This window comes from Bubalus bubalis, chromosome 21 (assembly GCF_019923935.1).
Source record: "Bubalus bubalis isolate 160015118507 breed Murrah chromosome 21, NDDB_SH_1, whole genome shotgun sequence".
Taxonomy (NCBI): Eukaryota; Metazoa; Chordata; class Mammalia; order Artiodactyla; family Bovidae; genus Bubalus; species Bubalus bubalis.
Window position 1 is genome coordinate 39,112,569 of NC_059177.1, and position 21,930 is coordinate 39,134,498.

General features: G+C 47.4%; 1 protein-coding gene across 7 annotated transcripts in view; it reads right to left on the reverse strand.

The window, feature by feature from the left end:
• Nucleotides 1–21,930, reverse strand: part of PTPRG (protein tyrosine phosphatase receptor type G) — a 786,384-nt gene that overhangs the window by 121,022 nt on the left and 643,432 nt on the right. For all 7 annotated transcript variants that reach the window (XM_006062977.4, XM_006062979.4, XM_025272603.3 and 4 more), the window contains one exon: nucleotides 2,786–2,970. In XM_006062977.4, the coding sequence (XP_006063039.1) occupies nucleotides 2,786–2,970 (185 nt within the window). The remainder of the gene's footprint in view (nucleotides 1–2,785; nucleotides 2,971–21,930) is intronic.

Sequence of the window (21,930 nt, forward strand, 5' to 3'; positions counted from 1 at the left end):
GAATATGTTTTCAACACAAAAACATGTAGAGTAAGAGAAGGAATACCCGTCTCAACACAGACGCTGGACTCTGTCTTGGAGCGTGCCTTCAGCCCTGTTTGTACCCATGAGGCTGGGACTTGTATCAAAACTGCTCTACCTTGTAAACAATAATGATTTACTATCTAGAATCATCAAGTGCACTGAATTTCCAGGGCCGTGCAGAGTTTAGAGCAGCCGCAGCGAAGTCTCTGTGTTACTGTTTCTTTGCAGTTTAAAGGCACTGTTGTACCTTGACCTTGGATAACACAAGGCACGAAGCTGGAAGAATACTTGACCGGAAGTCCGAGGACAAGAGATCTACCTGTGTCATGCCACTCACCAGCTGTGTGATTCTGAGTCAGCTGCTCACTGTCTTTTGGCCTCTGCTCCCTCCAGCTGTTAAGCAGAGAGAGTAAGATTTCCCTCGCAGGGTTCTTGTGAGGGCTGTACAACAGAGGTCAAGCAAGCCTTGCACACTGGTAGTCCTCAATGCATAATAGAAACCATGCCCCTGGTCTAACACAGGGGTTGGCAAGTGACAGCCCACAGCCCCAGTCTGGCCCACTGTTTGTTTTTTGTACATAAAGTTTTATTGGCACACGGCCACACCCATTCATTTCCCTGTTGCCGCGGCAGCTTTCGCCCTTCAGTGGCAGAGTCGAGTAGTTGCCCACAGATGCCTTTAAACCTAAAATCTTAACTCTCTGACTCTTTCAAGAGAAAAGTTTCCCAATCCCTGGTCCCAAGTCAGGAGCCAAATCCAGATCCCCATCCTGCAAAGCTTTACTCCAAGAGACTTTTAAAAATCAGAAAATGGAAAATGCCTAAAAAGTTGGCAGGGCTTGCTTGCCCAAAGAAACAAATAGTAAAAGCAACTGATTTTTAAAGACTCCCTGATGTTGAAATGTCTCGTCACTGAATTCTGGGTCAGGTCCAGAAAGCAGCTCTGGGTACTTAACCACTGAGTGGGTTTCCCCCAAGGTAGCTATTGAAAACCTCTTCAGAGGCATTAACAAGTTACTGTGGCCATGCCTGCTGCCTAGCAAATGTATTCCTGGGTACAGCGGGAGGTTAGGGTCCAGATATTTCACTTTCAGCCTACCTTTTGGAAAAGGCAGGCAACAACACCTGTTCCCCAGGTTGGCAGTGAAGGTGTGTGTGTATTGGGAGGATGCTGGCAAAAGCCAGGAAAATGCTTGGGAAATGTTTCTGGGCCACAAGAATCCTAAATTGGAGAAAAGCTTTGCTGCCACTAAGTCAGCACTCTCAACTTCTTGAGAAATTAAGAAAATTAATTTTGTGTGTCCCCAAAGAAAAGAACCACCCCTAGAAATCCTTATAAAAAAAGAACTTGCTGTCAAAGCATGTTTTTCTCTACATCTCTCTCTTTCTCTGAAACTCATTTATGCCTCAGTCTCTAAACCTGTGACCTCGTCTTCTGTGCAGAGCAAAAATCTTCGCTTCCTCTAAGCAGGGATTTATTAGAATTCACTCTGAGCTGGTATCTATTCATCTTTGCATGTTTAATTATCTCCCACTTAGTATAAAAACCAAATAAGGGCCCAGCTAGTTTCTGCTGATTAATGCAAGCCCCCTCAGCTCAGAAAGAGAAACCTCCCTCCCCGACTTCTGGTCCTGACAAGACAAGAGGTTAAAACACATCACAACCTTGCGTGCCTTTCAACAGATTCCTCTCTGATTTCATGAAGCTCATCATTCCCTAATGTGACCCAGATAACAACGTCTAGTGGGGAAATTGAAAATATAAATGGAAATGAAGTAAAAGAATCGTCATCTGAAGCAATACGAAAAGTATTATACTGTAAGTGATTGAACGGGCCCTGGGGACTCTGTATTGGGAAGAAAAAAAGCAGTAACAGTCATTAAGAATCCCACTCGGTGCTATTACATTTTTCATGTACATATACAATGATGGGCTTCATTATCCCAAAGACTTCTTTTGATTAACAATAAATGCCAGGCTTTCAAACCCAAATGTGTCGCTTTGAGTTTCTGGGCAAAGATGTAAAGACCAGCGCTTGTTGGAGTGAATGCTTTTCTAGGGGAAGATGTGGCTTCTGCAAACATCTGTTTTCAAGGGCCTTGTTGGGGGCTGGCCACTAAATATGCACATCTAAGATGAGACACGGAATTGGGCACGTGTAGCTCAAAAGTGAAGTCAGGTATTACAGGGTCTGAGAGCCTGAGAACTGTGGTTAAAAATGGCGTGGTCGGCGGGGTCTCGCAGGTAGAAGGCGTGAGGCAGATGAAATGTGACAGAAGGGAGTGGTGGGGACTGCAGAGGGTTGCCTGGTGGGGGTGACAAGAGAAGGAGTGGGGAGGAGGAAGGCAGAGGGGGAATAACTGCAGTAATGGTAACAGCGAGCACTGACATACTGCTCACACCGTGCCCGGCCCCACTGTCCAGTTGCTTGTGTAATTCACTTAACATTTACGCTAATGCTATTGGATGACGAGGGCTTTGTGGAGGCTTCCTGACGTCTCTTTTTTTAAATAACGAAAGAAAAAGCAGTCAGCTTTGAAGGGCCTAACTACAAACAGATGAACTCTTCCTGGCGGTGTGGCCGGCAAGTGTAAGGGCGGGATGGAGCTCAAGCAGGCCTTGCAGTGCTGTCCACGGCAGTACCCGCTTCACCAGGACGGCGGCATGTGGCTGGAATGTCGCAGAGGAAGCACCCCCGGACATGCGCGGGGGCCCCCCTCATTGCCGTGGACGCCCCGACTCAGAACAAGGCGGTCTTACCAAGTCCTTGTCGCTGTCCTTGGTGAACGTCTTCTCCTTCTCGTCCTCGTTCTTGGTCCAGCTGTAGGACACCATGTAGTTCATGATGGGCGGGTGGTAGATGGTCTCCGGCTGACCCCAGGACACCTGCAGCGCGGTCTGGTTCAGCGGCTGCACCTTCATATGGATGGGCGGGGAGCTGCAGACTGGACACAGATGGCCAAGCTCAGTGCCAAGCTCAGCGCCTGGCAGCACCACGGGCCCAATGCCCCGAGCTCCTGAAGGCCACAGCTGCGAAACGCTGGTGCAGGAGGACAGGGAGTACCCACACTCCCGCCACTTAGATCCTCCCCCTGCTAACATTTTCCCACACCTGTTTTCCCTCTCTCCTCTTCTGCACACACACACACACACGCACCACATACACACAACAGACACACCACACACAGACACACAACACACACACACAACACACATTTTCCTGCTTTATCCCTGAAAACAAGTTATATACATTCTGAACTTCACTCCTTAATACTTGGGTCTGTATCTCCCAAGAATAAGGACATTCTCTTCTGTAATGACGAGGATCCGAGTACCTGTGTGACCCTAAATTCATGTGCTGAAACCTTATGTCCAACGAGATGGTCATAGGAGGTCGAGCGTGGGGAGACAAGTAGATCGTGAGGGTGGAGCCTCCGAGAGTGGGATGAAGGTCCTGATAAGGCCTCAGGGAGCTCCCTTACCCCTTCCCCACATGGCAACACAGCGAGAAGACGGCTGCCTATGCATCAGGAAGCGAGTCCTCACCCGAGAGTGAGTCCAGCACCTTGATGTCAGACCCCCCAGCCCCCAGAGCAGTGAGAAATAAACTTCTGTTGTTTTAAGACACCCAGTCTATGGTGTGTGATATAGCAGCCCACGATGACTACTCTCGTACCTAAGAAAATAAACACTAACTTGATACTATCTGACGTATCGTGCACATTCCAATTTCCCCACTTGTCTCCAAAAGGTTGTCTACAACCCTTTCCCCCCACATCACAGGTTAGATTCAGCTGTTATTATGTGTTAACCTCTTTTAATCTTGCCTAGTCATCTGGCCTTTGCTTCCACAACAAAATTTTTGTTAGAAACCAAGGCTGTTTGACTTGTGGAATGTCTCAACTAAAAATAGTAGATCAAATTTTACTGGAAATAGACCAGAGTATAAACAAATAAAATTAAAAATGGGACTTCAAATCATTTTTAAAGCAAAGGCACAAAAGGTCAGGATGACTCTCTTGGGAGCAGGAGGACTCTGTAGTAGGTAGAGCACAAGGAAAAGCAGGCTAATCCTCCCACTTATTCCTTCCGGCTGGTAGTTCTGAAGGGATGCGGTGGTTCTGTACCTGTCTACAGATAAGCCCATTTAAGGGCCGAGAGTGCTGAGTCAGCCTTTAAATGGCATTCTGGCTCTCCAGACGACCTCCTTCCCAGTGGCCATGGTTCCTGCCTCCATGGGGCTTCCACTCTGAGGCAGGGTTTTTCTTTTTCTCGAAAGACATTTTTGAATTTATTATTTATTTTAATTGGAAGAAAATTATAATATTGGGATGGCTTTTGCCATACGTCAGTATGAACAGGCCTTCGGCATACATGTGTCCCCTCCATCCTGAACCTTCTCCCGCTCCTCCAGGCTGTCACAGAGCGCTGGCTTTGGCTGCCCTGCGTCATGCATCAGACTCGCCCTGGCTATTTATTTTACATACGGTAACATGAATGTGCTGTGTTGTGCTTGGTCGCTCACTTGTGTCCAACTCTTTGTGACCCCATGGACTGTAGCCTGCCAGGCTCCTCTCTCCATGGGGATTCTCCAGGCAAGAATACTGGAGTGGGTTGCCATGCCCTCCTCCAGGGGATCTTCCCAACCCAGAGATCAAACTCAGGTCTCCGGCATGGCAGTCAGATTCTTTACCATCTGAGCCATCAGGGACGCACAAGTTTCACTGCTATTCTCTCAAATCATCCCACCTTCTTCTCCCAGAGTCCAAGAATCTGTTTTTCACATCTGTATCTGCTTTGCTGTCCTGAATGTAGGATCGTCACATCATCTTTCTAGATTCCACATGTATTCGTTAATATACGGTATTTGTCTTCCTCTTTCTGACCTACTTCGCGCTGTATAATAGGCCCTAGGCTTATCTACCTCGTTAGAACTGACTCAAACGCCTTCCTTTTTATAGCTGAGTAATCCACTGGCCTCCTGGGCCAGACGATTCTCTGCTCCTGGCGGCTGCCATGTGCCCTGTATGATGTTTAGCAGCATCCTGGCCCCTACCCACTTGATGCTAGTATACCTCCTGCCAAGTTAAAACAAGCACAAATGTCCCCAGATATTGCCAAATGTCCCCAGGGTGGCGAACCATCCCTGGCTGAGAACTGCTGATCTAAAGTGGGGAGACAGCGATTCACCAAAGAATGACATGTACAGAGTTACGGTTACACCGGGATGGGGTGGGTAAGGGGAGGAGAGCCGTGCTGCATTTTCCAAGCACTTTCTCAGGAGATTTGTCTCATGTTATGCAGTCCAGGGAACGCCCCATTTGAAGAAGACACAACCAACTGAGGACTGAGTGGACACTCACTATGTGGGAGTCAGGGGAGGGTGGGCCAAGGGACCTCAGGAGGCAGAAGGCCTGGGGGAATCAAAGACAGGCAGCTGGATTGGGTGCAGGGAACAAGGTGGGAGGCCTCAAATGCCCAGAGGGAAATTCCAGCCTTTACCCTACAGCACTCAGAAGCCAAGGGAAAGATCCGAACCACAGAACCATACAGGGAGGGGGGGCACTTCACAAAGCTCCCTGGAGCTTCAGCTGAGCTAAGAGAGGAGAAGAGGCCTGGGAGGAGGTGCTGCAGACAGTGGGGGGGCTTGTCGAGCTGGGAGAGAAAAGGAGTACAGGATCGGGTTCTAGAGCAAACAGGCAAAGGTGATGCCATGCTGGACAAGGAGGGTCATGGGGGCGAGGGAGCCAGGGAGGACAACGCTGCGCAGTGGCAAGCAGGAAGGAGGCAGCCCCGGAGAACTGGAGCTTGGTGTTGGTTTCTCCCGGGAGCCCAACTACAAGCCAAGCAAGCAGCCCACACGACCCAGAGTCCCCAGTGTGCTACACGAGAGCCCCAAGCCCAAGGTGGCCCTGGGGAAGCTGGCTTTCCTGCCAGAAAAGCAGGGACAGGCTTTAAGGAGCCAGCTGCTGGAGAAAAGTGGAGATTGGTTTTGACAGGGAGGCATCCTTTTTTGCTCTTCAACTGCCAAACCCCGCTTCAGTCGGACAGATTCGTTTTGTGCAACTGAGACAGGAAGGAAGGGATAAATTAATGAGGCATCCCCACTACCCTGCAGAACCCCGGGAGGCATTTCGCTGCCTGCTGCGCAAATGCCACCAGAGCAGAGACATCAAACAATGAATGTGATGGTCGGCTCCTCCGGAGACAGGGGGCGAGATGACAGGGTGCTGACACTAGGTGGCGCCAACGCATCATTTTAAAAAATACCCTAAGTGGCTTAGTTTCTCTAGAGCGAGTCAAGGCTGGGGGACGGGCGGGGGCGAACCAGGAAAAGATCTACATTCCGATCTATCCAAATACCAATAACGAACCAAGGAAATTTATGTATTGGGAAGACTGTGTCCCCTCCAATGATGACCATGTCAGATTTTCTGACTTCTAGATCTTTTCCTCACTTTCTCCCTTGTTCTTACTTATCTCCTTTATTCTGAAGCTCCAATTAGGGATGAGCCGTATGGGAATGCATGTGTCTCTACCAGTTACATCACAACCACATAAATAATTCTTTCACCCACAGGCGGATGCAACCATTCTTCTTATTTGTTCTTTGAAATTAAAATAGCTGGCTTTTTCTTTACTGATTAAGATGATTCATGCTAATGTTTTTAAAAAGCAACCAAAGTCATCCAAAAAAGTAAGAAGAAAGTTTTAAAAATATCACCCATAATCTCAGTATCCAGAGATAACTACCATTAACTTTCTGGGGATCCAACATCTTCGTACATTTTGCAAAAACATATACATACAATTTGACATAAATGGGATATAATGCATTGTGGCTCTATGAGTGAGTGTCTTGTGTTGTCATAGAAATATTGTCTTATCAACATTTCAGTCTTATCAATATTTCAATATGACTTATCAGTAAGAACGGGGGGGACTTCCCTGATGACCCAGTGGCTAACATCTACAATCCCAATGCAGGGGGCCTGGGTTTGATACCTGCTCAGAGAACTAGATCCCACATGCCACAACTAAGAATTTGAATGCTGTAACTAAGACCAGCATAGGCAAATAAATGAATAAATAAATATATTTAAAAAAGAATTTGGTATTACTGTTTTGATGACAGTATAGAATTCCACTGTCTTAAAGGGCTAGAAAATATTGGTTTAAGTTCAAAAAACAGGCAGGTCTGGCCTCACTCTAACGGGACCACCTGCCATGAGGAGAATTCAGTAACTGAAAAAAGTGTTAGGTGCTCACTCGTGTCTGACTCTTTGTGATCCCATGGACTACAGCCCTCCAGGCTCCTCTGTTGAATTTTCCAGGCAAGAATACTGGAGTGGGTTGCTATTCCCTTCTACAGGGGATCTCCCTGACCCTTGGATTGAACCCTGGTTTCCTGCATTGCAGATGGATTTTTTTACAATCTGAGCCATAACTGAAGGGGCCTCCAAAGATGCATGCTTGTCAAAGGTTATACATGGAAGCAGAGGTCAGGGGCCTGCAGGCTGAGGACCCCCAGCTAAGCCTAAGGGAAGAACAGGTGGGGCAGGAATTGCCCCGCTCTCCTCCCTGAGATGGTGGATGTTCTGGGCCAGACTGGGAAGAAGCACTTGCAGATCACAGGGAGGACTTAGTATAGGGGTAGGCACACTTGCCCTGTGAAGGGCAGGACAGTAAGTGGGCATGACTTTCCCAGCCATGTGGTCTCTGTCACGGCTACGCAGCTCTGCCTTTGAAGCACAGAAGCAGCCCAGTTCATCTGTATGTGACGGACGTGTACGTGCTCCAGGGAAACTGGTTACGGACCCTTCGTTTCCATTTCATACCATTTTCATTTTGCCACGAAATATTATTTCTTGATTTTCTTCAACTGCTTAACATATAAACACCACTCTCAACTCCTGGGTGCACAAAAGGTGCTGGTGGGGAGAGTTTTGGCCTGTGGATGAATGGTTTGTTGATGCCACACACAGAAGCTAAAGGAAGGCCAAATCTTTGTTTGAAACACGTTCTGTGATTCCGTGGCCAAGTCATGTCTGACTCTTTGCAACCCCATGGACTGCAGCACACCAGGCTTCCATGTCCTTCACTATTTCCCAGAATGTGCTCAAACTCATGTCCGTTGAGTTGGTGATGCCATCCAACCATACTGACTGCATTTGTGTTCTCTGCACTGCATTCTGCCCCCCACCCAGCCCGAGAGGCACCCTTCCCACAGAGCTGAGATCCTCCTGTGCTTAGGCCCACTGACCTCGTGGACTGCCTGCAGTGAGTAAAGACACTTCACTGCTAGAGCGTGAGCTCCACGAGGAGGCTGCACGCTTCTGTCCTGTTCACTACTCTTTCCTTGGTACTAGATCCCAGCCTGGCACCCAGTGGGCTCCCTGTAAATGTGGGCTGAATGACCGGCGCGGATGGAACTGACTCTCTGGTCTCGCCCTGGCCCATAGGTCCCCTCGGACGTGGCCGCTCCGATGTCTCCAGCCTCACCACCTTCATGTCCTCCTCATGGGCCCCTCTTGGGCCAGCTCCACCCAGTCTCCCTGACGCTCTGGCCTTGTGCTTCCACACTTTGCTGGCCTTCTCAGGGACATGCACCCTTCCTTCCTACAACACCTCCATCAAAATTCCAACTATAGATAAAAGTGGCACCGAGGTACATCACAGAAGGGACAGCTTAGAAGAGCTGGTATAATGAAGAAAGAGTGGACTCTGGAGCCAGACTCATAGAGACCCCTGTGTTCTCATCTGCGAAATGGGTGGCTGGTACCTGGCAGTACCCTCCTCACAGGGTTGGGGGTAAAGATCACAGAGGACACTGTGGCTCAGCCAGAACCTGAGGGCCTGAGGCCCAGCGGCACGCAAGGACAAACCGCCAGGCCCACTTAGGGATTGCTGAGCAGGGGATTTTTGCAGAAACGAACACCCGTGGCTGGTGATTTGTTATATAAGTGAATATGGAAACACTGGCCAATAACATTTGGGTAACGAGACGTATTAATACGTCTCTGGTCAGTAAGCTGTTAAAAACTGGTATATTTTACATGTAAAGCTGGCTTTTCAGTTGGGCCTGCATCCACACACCGCAGTGGTTTCCCAGAGCACCACCTTCAGATGGGGCTGTGCCCTCGTGTTTGCCGCAGTGCCCACCACCCTCCTTTGCCTTCGCTCACAGCTGCCTGGCCCTAGGCAGGAAGCAGGTGCCCAATGCCCTTGACCATGACCATCACAACTGCACCTACCACAGGGCGTCGGCCAATCCTGATACATCCTTTTGCGCAAAATCAAAGCCTTTTAACCAGGCGGGAGGCACCACACCCGGCTCTCTGAACAAACATCCCCCGTGAGGTGCTCCTGACATCAGCCTCCCCTTCTGGGGGCCTGATTACCTTCCCACTGGAGTCTGATTGCATTTCACAGGCATCTTGGCTGATGCTGGGCGCCAGCTCCAAGAATTCCTGCCTTCTTTCTAAACCACCTTTAATTATGATCCCAGCCCTCATTACATAATGAAGACGCTTCTAGCCGAGCACCCAAGGTCCTCTGATTCTCAATCAATGTCAGGAATATTTTCTCGTCGGTTCCACAAATATATGAGAGATTCCCCCTCCCACCCCAATCCTCTTCATTTGGGGCCTTAGAGATAAACTAATGGCAGACTTTCAATGTGAAATCCAGTGTAAGTTCCAAGTGCCTTACATGATTTGGATTTGAAATCTTCCCTGGGGACCTCCTCCCGCCACCAGACCCTTTGAGTTTTGCACCTGAGGCATCGGGCAATTATTGATCAGGCATCAAATGAACAGCATGGCTCTAACACAGGGATTGGGGCCATCCGCTCTCTCCAGGAGCTTGTCAACAGACAAGAGACCGCTGCCTCTGTCAAGTGGGGACTGGGTAGGGATGATATCACACGGACCCAGTGGAGGACCGTGGGGGAGGTAGCGGGTCCTCGTGAGCAGGCGGGAACTTCTCAGCCACCAGCCTGGCCTCAGACCGCCTAATGCCTGTCACTGCTTTCTTGCCTGGCCTAGCTCAAGAACCCTCGAATGTGGAGTGCTTTAGGGAAAATTTCCAAAGAAATGGCCTCGGGGAAGAATTTCTGTTTCTGAAGGGCTGTATCAAAAAGGTCTGGGTAAACACGAAGTCCCCCAAAGCTGATCGTGTAGGACTTCAAACATGGCATCGTGGTACTCTGCGTGGGGGGTGTCACCTCCCCCAACACTGCCTAAGAGCTCCTGAGAGGGAAACCTCATGGGCGAAGCGCCAGAACTGGGTCAAAGCAGGGTCCCAGCCCTGGCACTGGGGGGGAAGGACAGCATACGAACTCTTATCTAGAAGGAGCTGCCAAGCACCTGCCAGGGGTCAGGCACCGTGCCTTCCTCGCAGACGGTCCACAGGGCCACCCTCTCCCCAAAAGATGAATGAAGACATTGGCATTCAGAGTGATCAAGCCACTGGGGTGGGCTGTGCACCCTGAGTGAGAGGAGGACTCAGAACTGGCCCCAGCCTGCTGTATTTCATACCAAGGAGATAGGTGTAGTTATCATACATACTCTATCCATAAACACCTCCCACGTCTGTTCTCCCATCTGCAAGACGCTACTCAAGAGGTCAGGAGGGTCATTCAAAGGGCTTGAAAGGTAGAAAACGTCCCATACAGACACAATACATCCCCGCTCCAATCTCGGGTCTGTGCCTCCTCCCTGGTTAATGTCGTTTAGTCGCTAAGTCGTGTCTGACTCCATGGACTGTAGCCCGCTAGGCTCCTCTGTCCATGGGATTTCCCAGGCAGGAATACTGGAGTGGACTGCCATTTCCTTCTCCAGGGGATCTTCCCGACCTAGGGACTGAACTTGTGTCTCCTGCACTGGCAGGTGGATTCTTTACCACTGAGCTAAGTGGAAAGCCCCCTGGTTAACAATATTCTGTGCAAAAAGCTTTCTTCCCACCCGTTCTTTCTGGTTTTCTTTGTTCTCAATGACAGATAAGACTGTGTATCTCTTGACAATTTCCAGCATAGCCTCCAACTCCTTCGAGGCCTTCTCGAAGTAGCCCAAGTACAGTTCCCCTCCATCAGAAATACAAACTAAGCTTGTGATTCCCTCAAGCCATCATGTGGAGGCTAAAAACAGGAGTGGAAGAGAGGGTGCCCACCCCAGGGCCTTTGCTTGCGCTATTCTTTGACAGCACCCCAACAGTCAGGAGTCCTGTCTGAGGAGCCTGGTTCTGGGATGAATTTGTGCGTTTCACAAATTACATCAGCACATCCTCAGGTCATTCTGTGGGGCTGCTGGTTCCATCGTTACCTCTGTTTTAGAGTCTGAGATTCAAGAGGGTCATTCACTCACTCTGTCACTCTGGAGTCAGACTCCTTCGGTTCTGGACACACCAAGTGGAGTTGGGATAAAGCTTAGGGGGAAGCATCAGGAACACATCTATGAAACGTGCAAGCACACGCTGGCTGCTGTGTTGGAAGGATGCTATAAGACGTAGCAACTGTTCAATCTTTTTTAAGCACCTACTATACGGCAAGAACTAGGGATAAATGTGAACACAAGATGACACGGTCTCTGATCCTCTGGAGATTATAGCCCAGAGGGGAAACAGACATTAACTGCTTTACCCCAGCTAAAACTGGCTTCTTAATTTGGGGTTCCTTAGGGGCTCTGGATAGAATCCACAGGAATGTGTTAACTTGGATGGGAAAAAAATACACTTTTATTTTTGCTAATCTCTAACTACAATTTAGCATTTCCTTATATTTCAAATGTTAGAAACTGCTGTAGTGCCAGCAGAAACTGTGTGACATCACCAATAGAGAAATCAGATACATTCCTCTTTGATGGCCGTTATTGCTAATACTTCAAATTTTCCTTTATGTTCATTATTACTTTGAAATTATAATGGTTATTAGATCTGCTGCTAGGTTTTATAATTGAATGTCTTCATCAAGAAACAGATCAATTATTATATTACAATTAAAAATTACTTTCATATTATCTGAAGATAATTGGCTTCTTCAGTAATCGATCGAAAACCATCCGTATGAGAAGTCTATGGGATTCATCCGATGGCTAAAAGAGTCCATGGCATCAAAGAGGTTAAATCCTCCCAGCGGTAAGGAGTATGATTACATGCTTTTAAGGAAAATGTCACAGTCACTCTGTAAAATGGTTTAATAAAGAACTCTGACCTAGATTTGAGAGACTGGTTAGGAAAAGCTTACCGAGCACAGTGATACTTGAACTGAAATCTGAACAACGATTAGGTGTTTATAATATGAGCAGGAAGGAAGGAAACTTACATATGGAAGACAGAAAGAGAGCTTGTGCAAAGTCCCTGAGGTGGGAAAATTGGGATGAACACTAGCATGACTTGGCAAGCAGAGAATGAGGAGGATGGTGGAGACCCAGGTCTCAAAGGAAGTAAGTGTGTAAAGCTGAGTCCATCCCTGGCAGCTCTGACTCGAGGACCGCTTTCACAAGATGTGGGAGACCCCAAGTTTCCCCAAGCATGAGGGCAACTGTTTTCAAGTTTTAAATCTCTGCTGTCTTAAATCATGCAAATTCTAACCTGTTACAATAGAAAAAAAAAAAAAATATATATATATATATATATAGGTCTTTGCCATGGGTTCCTGGCACATAGCTCCTAAAAATTTGTCATTTCCCAAGTGATACTAGAAACATCTCTTACTCTTTTCAAAAATTTCCTTTCAAAATTGTTCAATTTATTTAAGCCAAAAAACAAAACAAACAAAAACTAGCTCACTTCTTTTCCCCACCCCCAAACCTCACCTGTCAGTTCCCTGTATCTATGTCCTTGGTTTTGTTTTCACATATAAATGAGATCATATGGTATTTATCTTTCTCTGTCTGACTTATTTCTCTTAGCATAATACCTTCCAAGTCCACCCTGCATCTGTGCTAAGTCGCTCTAGTCGTGTCCAACTTTTTGTGACCCTATGGACCAAAGCCCGCTATGCTCCTCTGTCCATGGGATTCTCCAGGCAAGAATACTGGAGTAGATTGCCATACCCTCCTCCAGGGGATCTTCCAGACCCAGGGATATAACCCAGCTAACTTACGTCTCCTGCATTGACAGGTGGGTTTTTTTAACCATTAGCGCCATCGGGGAAGCCCTTGAAAGTTCACCCATGCTGTTGCAACTGGCAAGATTTCATTCTTTTCTACAGCAGAATCAGTTCAGTTCAGTCGCTCAGTTGTGTCCAACTCTTTGCGACTCCATGAACCGCAGCACCCCAGGCTTCCCTGTCCATCACCAACTCCCGGAGTCCACCTAAACCCATGTTCATTAAGTCCGTGATGCCATCCAACCATCTCATCCTCTGTCGTCCCCTTCTCCTCCTGCCCTCAATCTTTCCCAGCATCAGGGTCTTTTCAAATGAGTCAGCTCTTTGAATCAGGTGGCTAAAGTGTTGGACTTTCAGCTTCAGCATCAGTCCTTCCAATGAACACCCAGGACTGGTCTCCTTTAGGATGGACTGGTTGGATCTCCTCGCAGTCCAAGGGACTCTCAAGAGTCTTCTCCAACACCACAGTTCAAAAGCATCAATTCTTCTGTGCTCAGCCCTCTTTATAGTCCAACTCTTACATCCATACATGACCACTGGAAAAACCATAGCCTTGATTAAATGGACCTTTGTTGGCAAAGTAATATCTCTGCTTTTTAATATGCTGTCTAGGTTGGTTATAACTTTCCTTCCAAGGAGCAAGCTTCTTTTAATTTCATGGCTGCAATCACCGTCAGCAGTGATTTTGGAGCCCAGGAAAATAAAGTCAGTGACTGTGTCCACTGTTTCCCTATCTATTGCCATGAAGTGATGGGACCAGATGCCATGATCTTTGTTTTCTGAATGTTGAGCTTTAAGCCAACTTTTTCACTCTCCTTTTTCACTTTCATCAAGAGGCCCTTTAGTTCTTCCTCACTTTCTGCCATAAAGGTGGTGTCATTTGCATATCTGAGGTTATTGATATTTCTCCCGGCAATCTTGATTCCAGCTTGAGCTTCTTCCAGCCCAGCGTTTCTCATGATGTACTCTGCATATAAGTTAAATAAACAGGGTGACAATATACAGCCTTGATGTTCTCCTTTTCCTATTTGGAACCAGTCTGTTGTTCCATGTCCAGTTCTAACTGTTGCTTCCTGACCTGCATACAGGTTTATCAAGAGGCAGGTCAGGTGGTCTGGTATTCCCATCACTTTCAGAATTTTCCACAGTTTATTGTGATCCACACAAAGGCTTTGACATAGTCAATAAAGCAGAAATAGATGTTTTTCTGGAACTCTCTTGCTTTTTCGATGATCCAGTAGATGTTGGCAATTTGATCTCTGGTTTATCTGCCTTTTCTAAAACCAGCTTGAACATCTGGAAGTTCACGGTTCACATATTGCTGAAGCCTGTCTTGGAGAATTTTAAACATTACTTTGCTAGCGTGTGAGATGAGTGCAATTGTGCAGTAGTCTGAGCATTCTTTGGCGTTGCCTTTCTTTGGGATTGGAATGAAAACTGACCTTTTCCTGTCCTGATACAGTAGAATACTGTTCCATTATTTTATTTATTTATATATATATATATATATATATATATATATATAAATGATCCATTATTTTTATATATATATATGCACACACATTTTCTTTATCCATTCATCTTGAATTGGGGTGCTATAGAAGACTCTTGTGAATCCCTTGGATAGCAAGGAGATCAAACCATCTATCCTAAAGGAAATCAACCTTGAATATTCATGGAAAGGACTGATGCTGAAGCTGAAGCTCCAATACTTTGGCCACCTCATGTGAAGAGCCAACTCATTGGAAAAGACCCTGATGCTGGGAAAAATTGAAGGCAGGAGGAGAAGCAGGCAACAGAGGATGAGATGGTTGGACAGTATCACCAACTCAATGAACATGAGTTTGAGCAAGCTCTGGGAGATGGTGGAGGAAAGAAGAGCCTAGTGTGCTGCAATCCATGAAGTCGCAAAGAGTTGGACACGACTTTTTGTTGCTGAACAGCAACAATCAATGGTCACTTAGGTTGTCTCCATATCTTGGGTATTTGTAAATAATCCAGTGAACACGAGGGTGGATTTATCTTTTTTAAGTTAGTGGTTTTGTTTTCTTCAAACAGAGAGGAAAACACACCCATACCCTGGGAGGGTGAACACGCCCAACAGCAGTGCCAAGAAGGTCCTGCGCTGGGGACCTGCTCAGACCTCACCCCACGTCTCCCTTCACCTCTGTCCGTCACCTTCGTCACACCCTTCGAAAAACTGGCAAACATACCTCCCTCAGTTCTGTGAGCCTCTCTAGCAAATTAATCAAAGCAGAGGAGAAAACAATGCGAACCTCCAGTTTGGAACCAAATCAGACAGAAGTTATGGGTTATTTGAGAATCTGTTCCTTGGTGGCTGGCATCTGAAGTGGGGTGGGAGTGGTCTTCTGGGCCAGAGGCCAGGCAGTGTGAGAGCTGGGTTACATGGTAGGACACTCAGCTGGTGCTGCAGAGAATTACTTGTGGGGAAACCCCTGCCCCTACATTTGGTGACCAGGAATGAAGGATTCTGCCTAACGGTAAAGGAGAAACACCCAGGAAGTGGAGAACCTACCCAGGAGGGAGAACAGTTTTCCTGACACACCCTTGTGGTTCTTTTCTACATCACCCAATGACATCCTCTCTATTCCCATGAACAAGCTTTGGTGCATTAATACAATTCAGTTTTTCAGTCAACAATTGAGTACCAGAAGCTGTGTGCCAAATACCATGGAAGACAGCAAACCGGAAAACTTTCTCATCCCATTGGATGTCTCCATGGTGCATATGATGGAGTTACAGGCTCCAAACACATCAGGGGACTTCCTTGGTGGTCCACTGGCTAAGACTCCATGTGACCAATGGAGGGGGCCCAGGTTTGAGTCCTTGTCAGGGAATGAGATTCCACATGCCTCAACTAAAAATTCCACATGCCACAAATAAAAAAAGATCCTGCATGCCACAAGAAAGACTGAAGATCCTGTGCACTGCAGCTAAGACCTGGCACAGCTAAGTAAACAAATATTTAAAAAAAAAAACAAAAAAACACAGCAGCAGCCAGAGTTCTCCAAACACACAGGTTTAACTTTCCCACATTCTGCTTATCCGGACCTCTCCCTCTTCCTTGGAGTCTTTGTGTCTGCATGATATCCGTCTTCCTCTGAGAGCTAAAGGCCAGGGAAGGTACCTCTGTCCTGTGCAGGAAATAGCATTGTTCAGCTTGGCGCTAAGGGAGGTGGCCAAGTTCAGAGTGACGCATCATCCCAGTCCTGCCTAAGAAGAGCTGCCTCTCAGACCCTGGGTGCAAGGCTGGATTCCATGCACCCGAGAGCCCTTCCCTCTGTCCCAACATTAACATGCCGTGCTTGCCGGCCAAAAGGGCACGGCGGACCCATCCCACTTTAATTGAGCACAGCATCGTTTCTCCATGGTACCTCTTAACTTCACCTGCAGTCTTGCTCTAAGTCATGGGTTGCAACGGAGGGTTGGTACCAGAAAGCAAGCTGCAGGCCTGAGGTGGGCAAATGCCCAGTGCCCTGAGACTGAAGCTGGGCCTTCTCTTGACTAGTCTCCTAGTTCCCATGGCTGACATGATGTTACGGTCTCGTTTATCATGAAGAAACAGCTGACTCATTGGAAAAGATGCTAATACTGGGAAAAATCGAGGGCAAGAGGAGAAGCAGGCAACAGAGGATGAAATGGCTGGACAGCATCACCTACTCAATGGACATGAGTTTGCGAAAACTCTGGGAGATGGTGAAGAAGAGGAAAGCCTGTCGTGCTGCAGTCCATGGGGTCGCAAAGAGGCAGACAGAACTTAGCGACTGAACAACAAAAGCTGTCCTCAGTACTGAGAGACTTTTCTAAATACCACTCAAGATCTAAGACCCCATGAGCTATCTTTTAAAGTGATCCCAATGGCCGTGTCAATAGATCAACTAGTGTGTTTAGCCAGGCTTTTATTTAAATCTTTGATTCTAGATGACTATGACTTTGCAAGTCACAGTGCTTTACTCCTTTGCTTGAATTTGGTCCTTAAAGTACTTTTCCTCTTAGAATTAGGGATCACTCAGGTACCGACTATATCTAAAAGGAGTGTTCTGGCTCTCACCTGACATTCACCTTACCAGCTCTGAATCTGATTCCTGGCATCTGCATTTCTTACTCATTTTGGCTCAAGGAAGCCACTGGATGTGCTCCACTGGTTGAATTCAAACCTTGTTTCAATCCCTAGATATGGCACCTGTACCAACAGGTCATTCGGTAAGGATGGCCCTCTCTGGTCTGGTCCAGGGTCTTCCACATCTGAGGACTGGCCTCAAGCAGATCCAACTGGCCTTGGGTAAGAGGACCCAAGAAATCAGAAATGCCACTTACATGGGAGAGACCAGGATGTGATCAAACAGTGCTCCTAGTGGGCCCCAGGGGGGAACTCACCTGTGCAGCATGTGGGAACAACAGCCCCACTTCTGCCTCCTAGCTACCCCCTCCCCACCCCTGGGCACACAGATTCAGTGCTCCGAGAAGCTGGGCTTCTAGGTGAATGGCAAAAACCAAGTTTGAGATGCTCAGCATACTCCTCATGGAGAAGGCGCCTCTCTTCTCGGAAGCCGTTTTTGCATGGAAACCACGGGGCTCCACGCACTTGATAGACAACACCTGTTAGCACCCAGTGTCCATGGGCAGACAGCACCTTATCTACCACAGCCGTACACGTGACACGGGCCATGACGCTCATGTGGGTCCAAGCCAGTGCTCTGGAATCACAAAACCAGTCCCGAGAGGACCCAGGAGTGAAGCCAGGAACTGTGACGACCCTGCCTATGCTTAGAAAAAAAGAGGAAAAGATGGGGACTTCCCTGGTGGCCTGGTGACTAAGACTCTGCATTCCCAGTGCAGGGAGCCCAGGCTAGATCCCTGGTCAGGGGACTAGATGCCACATGCTACAACCAAAGAGTTCACACTAAGACTAGTGCAGCCAAATAAATGGATACGTTTTTTTTTTTTCTTTTTAAGCGAGAGAAAAAAATGATTCCAGAGGCCTCGTCGTGGGCCCCCGCCCTGTGCCTTTACACACATTCTCAGGCGCTGGGCTGAGACAGCCCCGCATAAGCCCTGAAAAAGCCCAGGTTTCGGGCCACGTTCCTTGTACCTAAAGAAAATCAATCTCAAGGAGCTTGTGTTTGCTCATGGAAGAATGAATGGAAGAATGGAGCAGATAAATCGTCCGTCTCCCAGCTACCTTCCTCGCAGGACTCCGCGGGACGCAGGCAGGCATCTCGGCGCCTCCTGCTTCTTGGGCTGTGAACCGCTAGTTAGCGACAGAAAAGGGAAGTATGTTGCTCTGGAAGGAAGGATACTGGTGGCCTTTATTAACTTCCAGATTGCGGTTCGCAAGCACCACAGCGCCCACACAAACAAACCCAATATCACGGAAGGTTTTTTCTAGAGGGCAGAGAAAAGCTGAAGCTGTGAGAGGGTGGTTATGTCGGCCCTGAAGGTGAAACTCTGCCTACCTGCCTGGAGACAGAGGATTCAGTAATTAGGGGATATCGATAAAGTATGAAAATGACAGACGGCCGCTGGCGTCTGGTACCAGTATCAGCTCAGCAGCTCCCAAGCCATAAAGCGATCTGCCAGGGAGCATCCTGACACCAGCGTCTGACTCATTCGGCGCCTCCTTCCTCTGCTTTTGGCAGTGGTGGAGGAGTTGGGTAGCATGGTTGTTCCTTGGGACTGAGAGGAAAGGCTTCTTTACATGGTGGTGTCATGCCTTTCCAAATCCTAGAGGCTTTTCTGATTTCAGGTCCTGGGAAAGGTGTGAAGTGCTCACTGGCTAAGTTGCATCTGACTCTACGTGACCCGATGGACTGTAGCCTGCCAGTTCCTTGGTCTGTGGGATTCTCCAGGCAAGAATACTGGGGTGGGTTGTTATTTCCTCCTTCAGGGGATCTTCCTGACCCAGGGATCTGAACACGCGTCTCCTGTATCTCCTGCACTGCAGGTGGATTCTTCATCACGGAAGCACTGGGAAAGCCTTGAAGAGGTGCGGAACCCTACTCCAAGTGCCTGGCCATGCTCCCCCCATTACAGCACCTAGTCTGGGCTAGGTTATAAATGCCTCAACTGTGCCAACTCTTGTAGCAAGCATTCTTTTACTCCTGGCCACTTGGCATGTATAGATTAGCTGCATCCATCCATTCCAGTATTTCCTGTGGAGCCTGCAGTGAGCACTGCACCCACTCTCTAACCAAGGAAAACCAACACAAAACAAAACACAGGAACAATTTTACCACTTATGGAGCTTATAAGGAAGTGGGAGAGCTAGGTATTAGGGAAAAAAACACACACGTGAATGTAAAATTTCGATGTTGAGAAGTGCTACCAAAGAAAGGTACCAATGCCTTGACAGTATCTGGGCCGAGGTACTCTGTCTCACTTAAAAGTCAGGGAAGGAAATGTGATTATTAGCTCCATGCTACAGAAAGGAAACAGAGGCTTAGATACTTACTAGAGCAAAGACATGCAGGAGTAAACGACTGGCCTGGAATTTGAGTCCAGATGTGCTTGACTTCAAAATCTACATTCTTACCCACCGGGCCTTATATCGTCTCCCCATTCATTCATTCATTCAACGAACAGTAACTGTTTGCTTATGTTTTAGGAACTGTGTCAGGTCCTGTTGATTCAAAGATGCACAAAATCCTCAGTCTAGGAGGCTCTACCATCCCCATCAAGTGGGTTCACTGACCCTCCCTGGGAGCAACCCTATGATCAAGGCCTCAGCAGCTCCTGCCTTGAGGACTTAAGATAACCTGTCAAAAGTAAGCCAAGCAGATAAAGAGAGTCCAGCGATGCCTTTCAGGAAGATAAACTTGATCTTTAGGAAGGGTATCTGATTGCCGCAAGGATGTTTAGTTTTAAAGCTCCTTCATTCAGAGAAAGAGTAATAAACTGTGCTGCTCAAGCTACCTGATGACATTTAAAAACAGAGGCCACTGCTTGTAGATCCATACGGGAGCTGGCAGTCCCTCGTAAAATAGAAAGAACACCGTATCTGAACACAAAGGGATCTGGGTTCACGTCTCAGTTCTACCTCCTTGCTGGGAGGCTCTGGATGACTACCTGTTCTCTCGGAATCTCAGCTATCTCATCTGTTAAACAGTAAAACTGCATTTGTCTCTTTGCTTGCCCCCACCAACCCTCTATCCAAAGTGTTAGTAAAAATTAGAGACTCTACAACAAAATGCAACCCTAACAGATGACTTTTACCTTCACCTAGACTGCCCTCATCCAACCAATGTCATCCTGCCAGGAGTATTTCTATCAACCTCTGGCTGTCTTGCCAATTTCACCCCACGTCCTCTGCAAACATTTCTCACCTAATAGTCAGTGATGGATTTAAAACCTGGTCAGATGGTTCCACAGTCCTACTTAGCACCCTTCAAAGGCATCCCATGGTTATAAGAACATAGTCTTAAGTCTTCCCTTACCAAGGAAGGTCTTTTGAAATCTCACCTTCACTGGTTCCTATGCCTCAGGCAGGGCCTTTGCAAAGGACTTTTCCCTCTCAGAACTTTGTAGACTAGCCCACCAGTTGGCCATAGAGAAGGCTGAGTGCTGAAGAATTGATGCTTTCAAACTGTGGTGCTAGAGAAGACTCTTGAGAACCCTTTGGACTGCAAGGAGATCAAACCAGTCAATTCTAAAGAAAATCAACCCTGAACAATCATTGGAAGGACTGATGCTGAAGGTGAAGCTGCAATTCTTTGGCCTCCTGATGCAAAGAGCCGACTGGTTGGAAAAGACCATGATGCTGGGAAAGACTGAACGGCAGGAGGAGAAGGATGACAGAGAAAGAGATAGTTGGATGCTATCACCGACTCAATGAACATGCAAATTCTGGGAGACAGTGAAGGACCGGGAAGCCTGGAGTGCTGCAGTCCATGGGGTCACAGAGTTAGACACAACTGAGCATTAGAACCACCACCCTATCCAGGGAAGCTTGCTTCCCCACGGCCTCGCTACACTCTGCCACTCCTAGCAAACCACCCGATTTCATCTGCAGACGAATACCGGAGCTTTATCATTGGCTGACCTGTTCGTTTCTTTCTTCCCCTTAAAACTTAAGCTCCAAAAGAGACTCTTCTTCCTTGCTCAGCCTTATGAGATGCTCAACAAATATTTAATAAATGAATGTGAATCCTGAGAGAGGCTGTTTTGAGCATTAGATAAAACACATATGAATTGAAAAGGCCAGGATAGCATCTGGTGCATGAAAAAATGAATGTGAATCCTGAGAGAGGCTGTTTTGAGCATTAGATAAAACACATATGAATTGAAAAGGCCAGGACAGCATCTGGTGCATGAAAACCCCATGTAGCCTTTTAAACCATAGGTACAGCAGGCAGAGCTCCTAGAGAAAGCTCTTCATTGTAGATGATGTTGCCTGAGACGTGAAAAGAAATTCACTGCCTACAAACATGAGCCCAAAGCAGTTACAGCTATGTTAAATGTCAAGTATCAACTTTATGCCAACCAATCAAAGGAAACTTATACCAACTCTCTACCTATTCACATAAAATTAATCATCATGGGATATCTGAGCATGAAAAAGTGTTTGATAGAACATGGCATGACCTTCAACAGTATGAGAACCCAGAATTTGAGAGAACAGCATTTAAACATATACATTACCCTATGTAAAGTAGATATCCCGTGGGGGGTTGATGTATGACACAGGGAACCAAAGCCAGCGCTCTGTGACAGCCTAGAGGGGTGGTGTGGGCAGGACGGTGGGAGGGGAGATCAAGAGGGAGGGGACACGTGTATATCT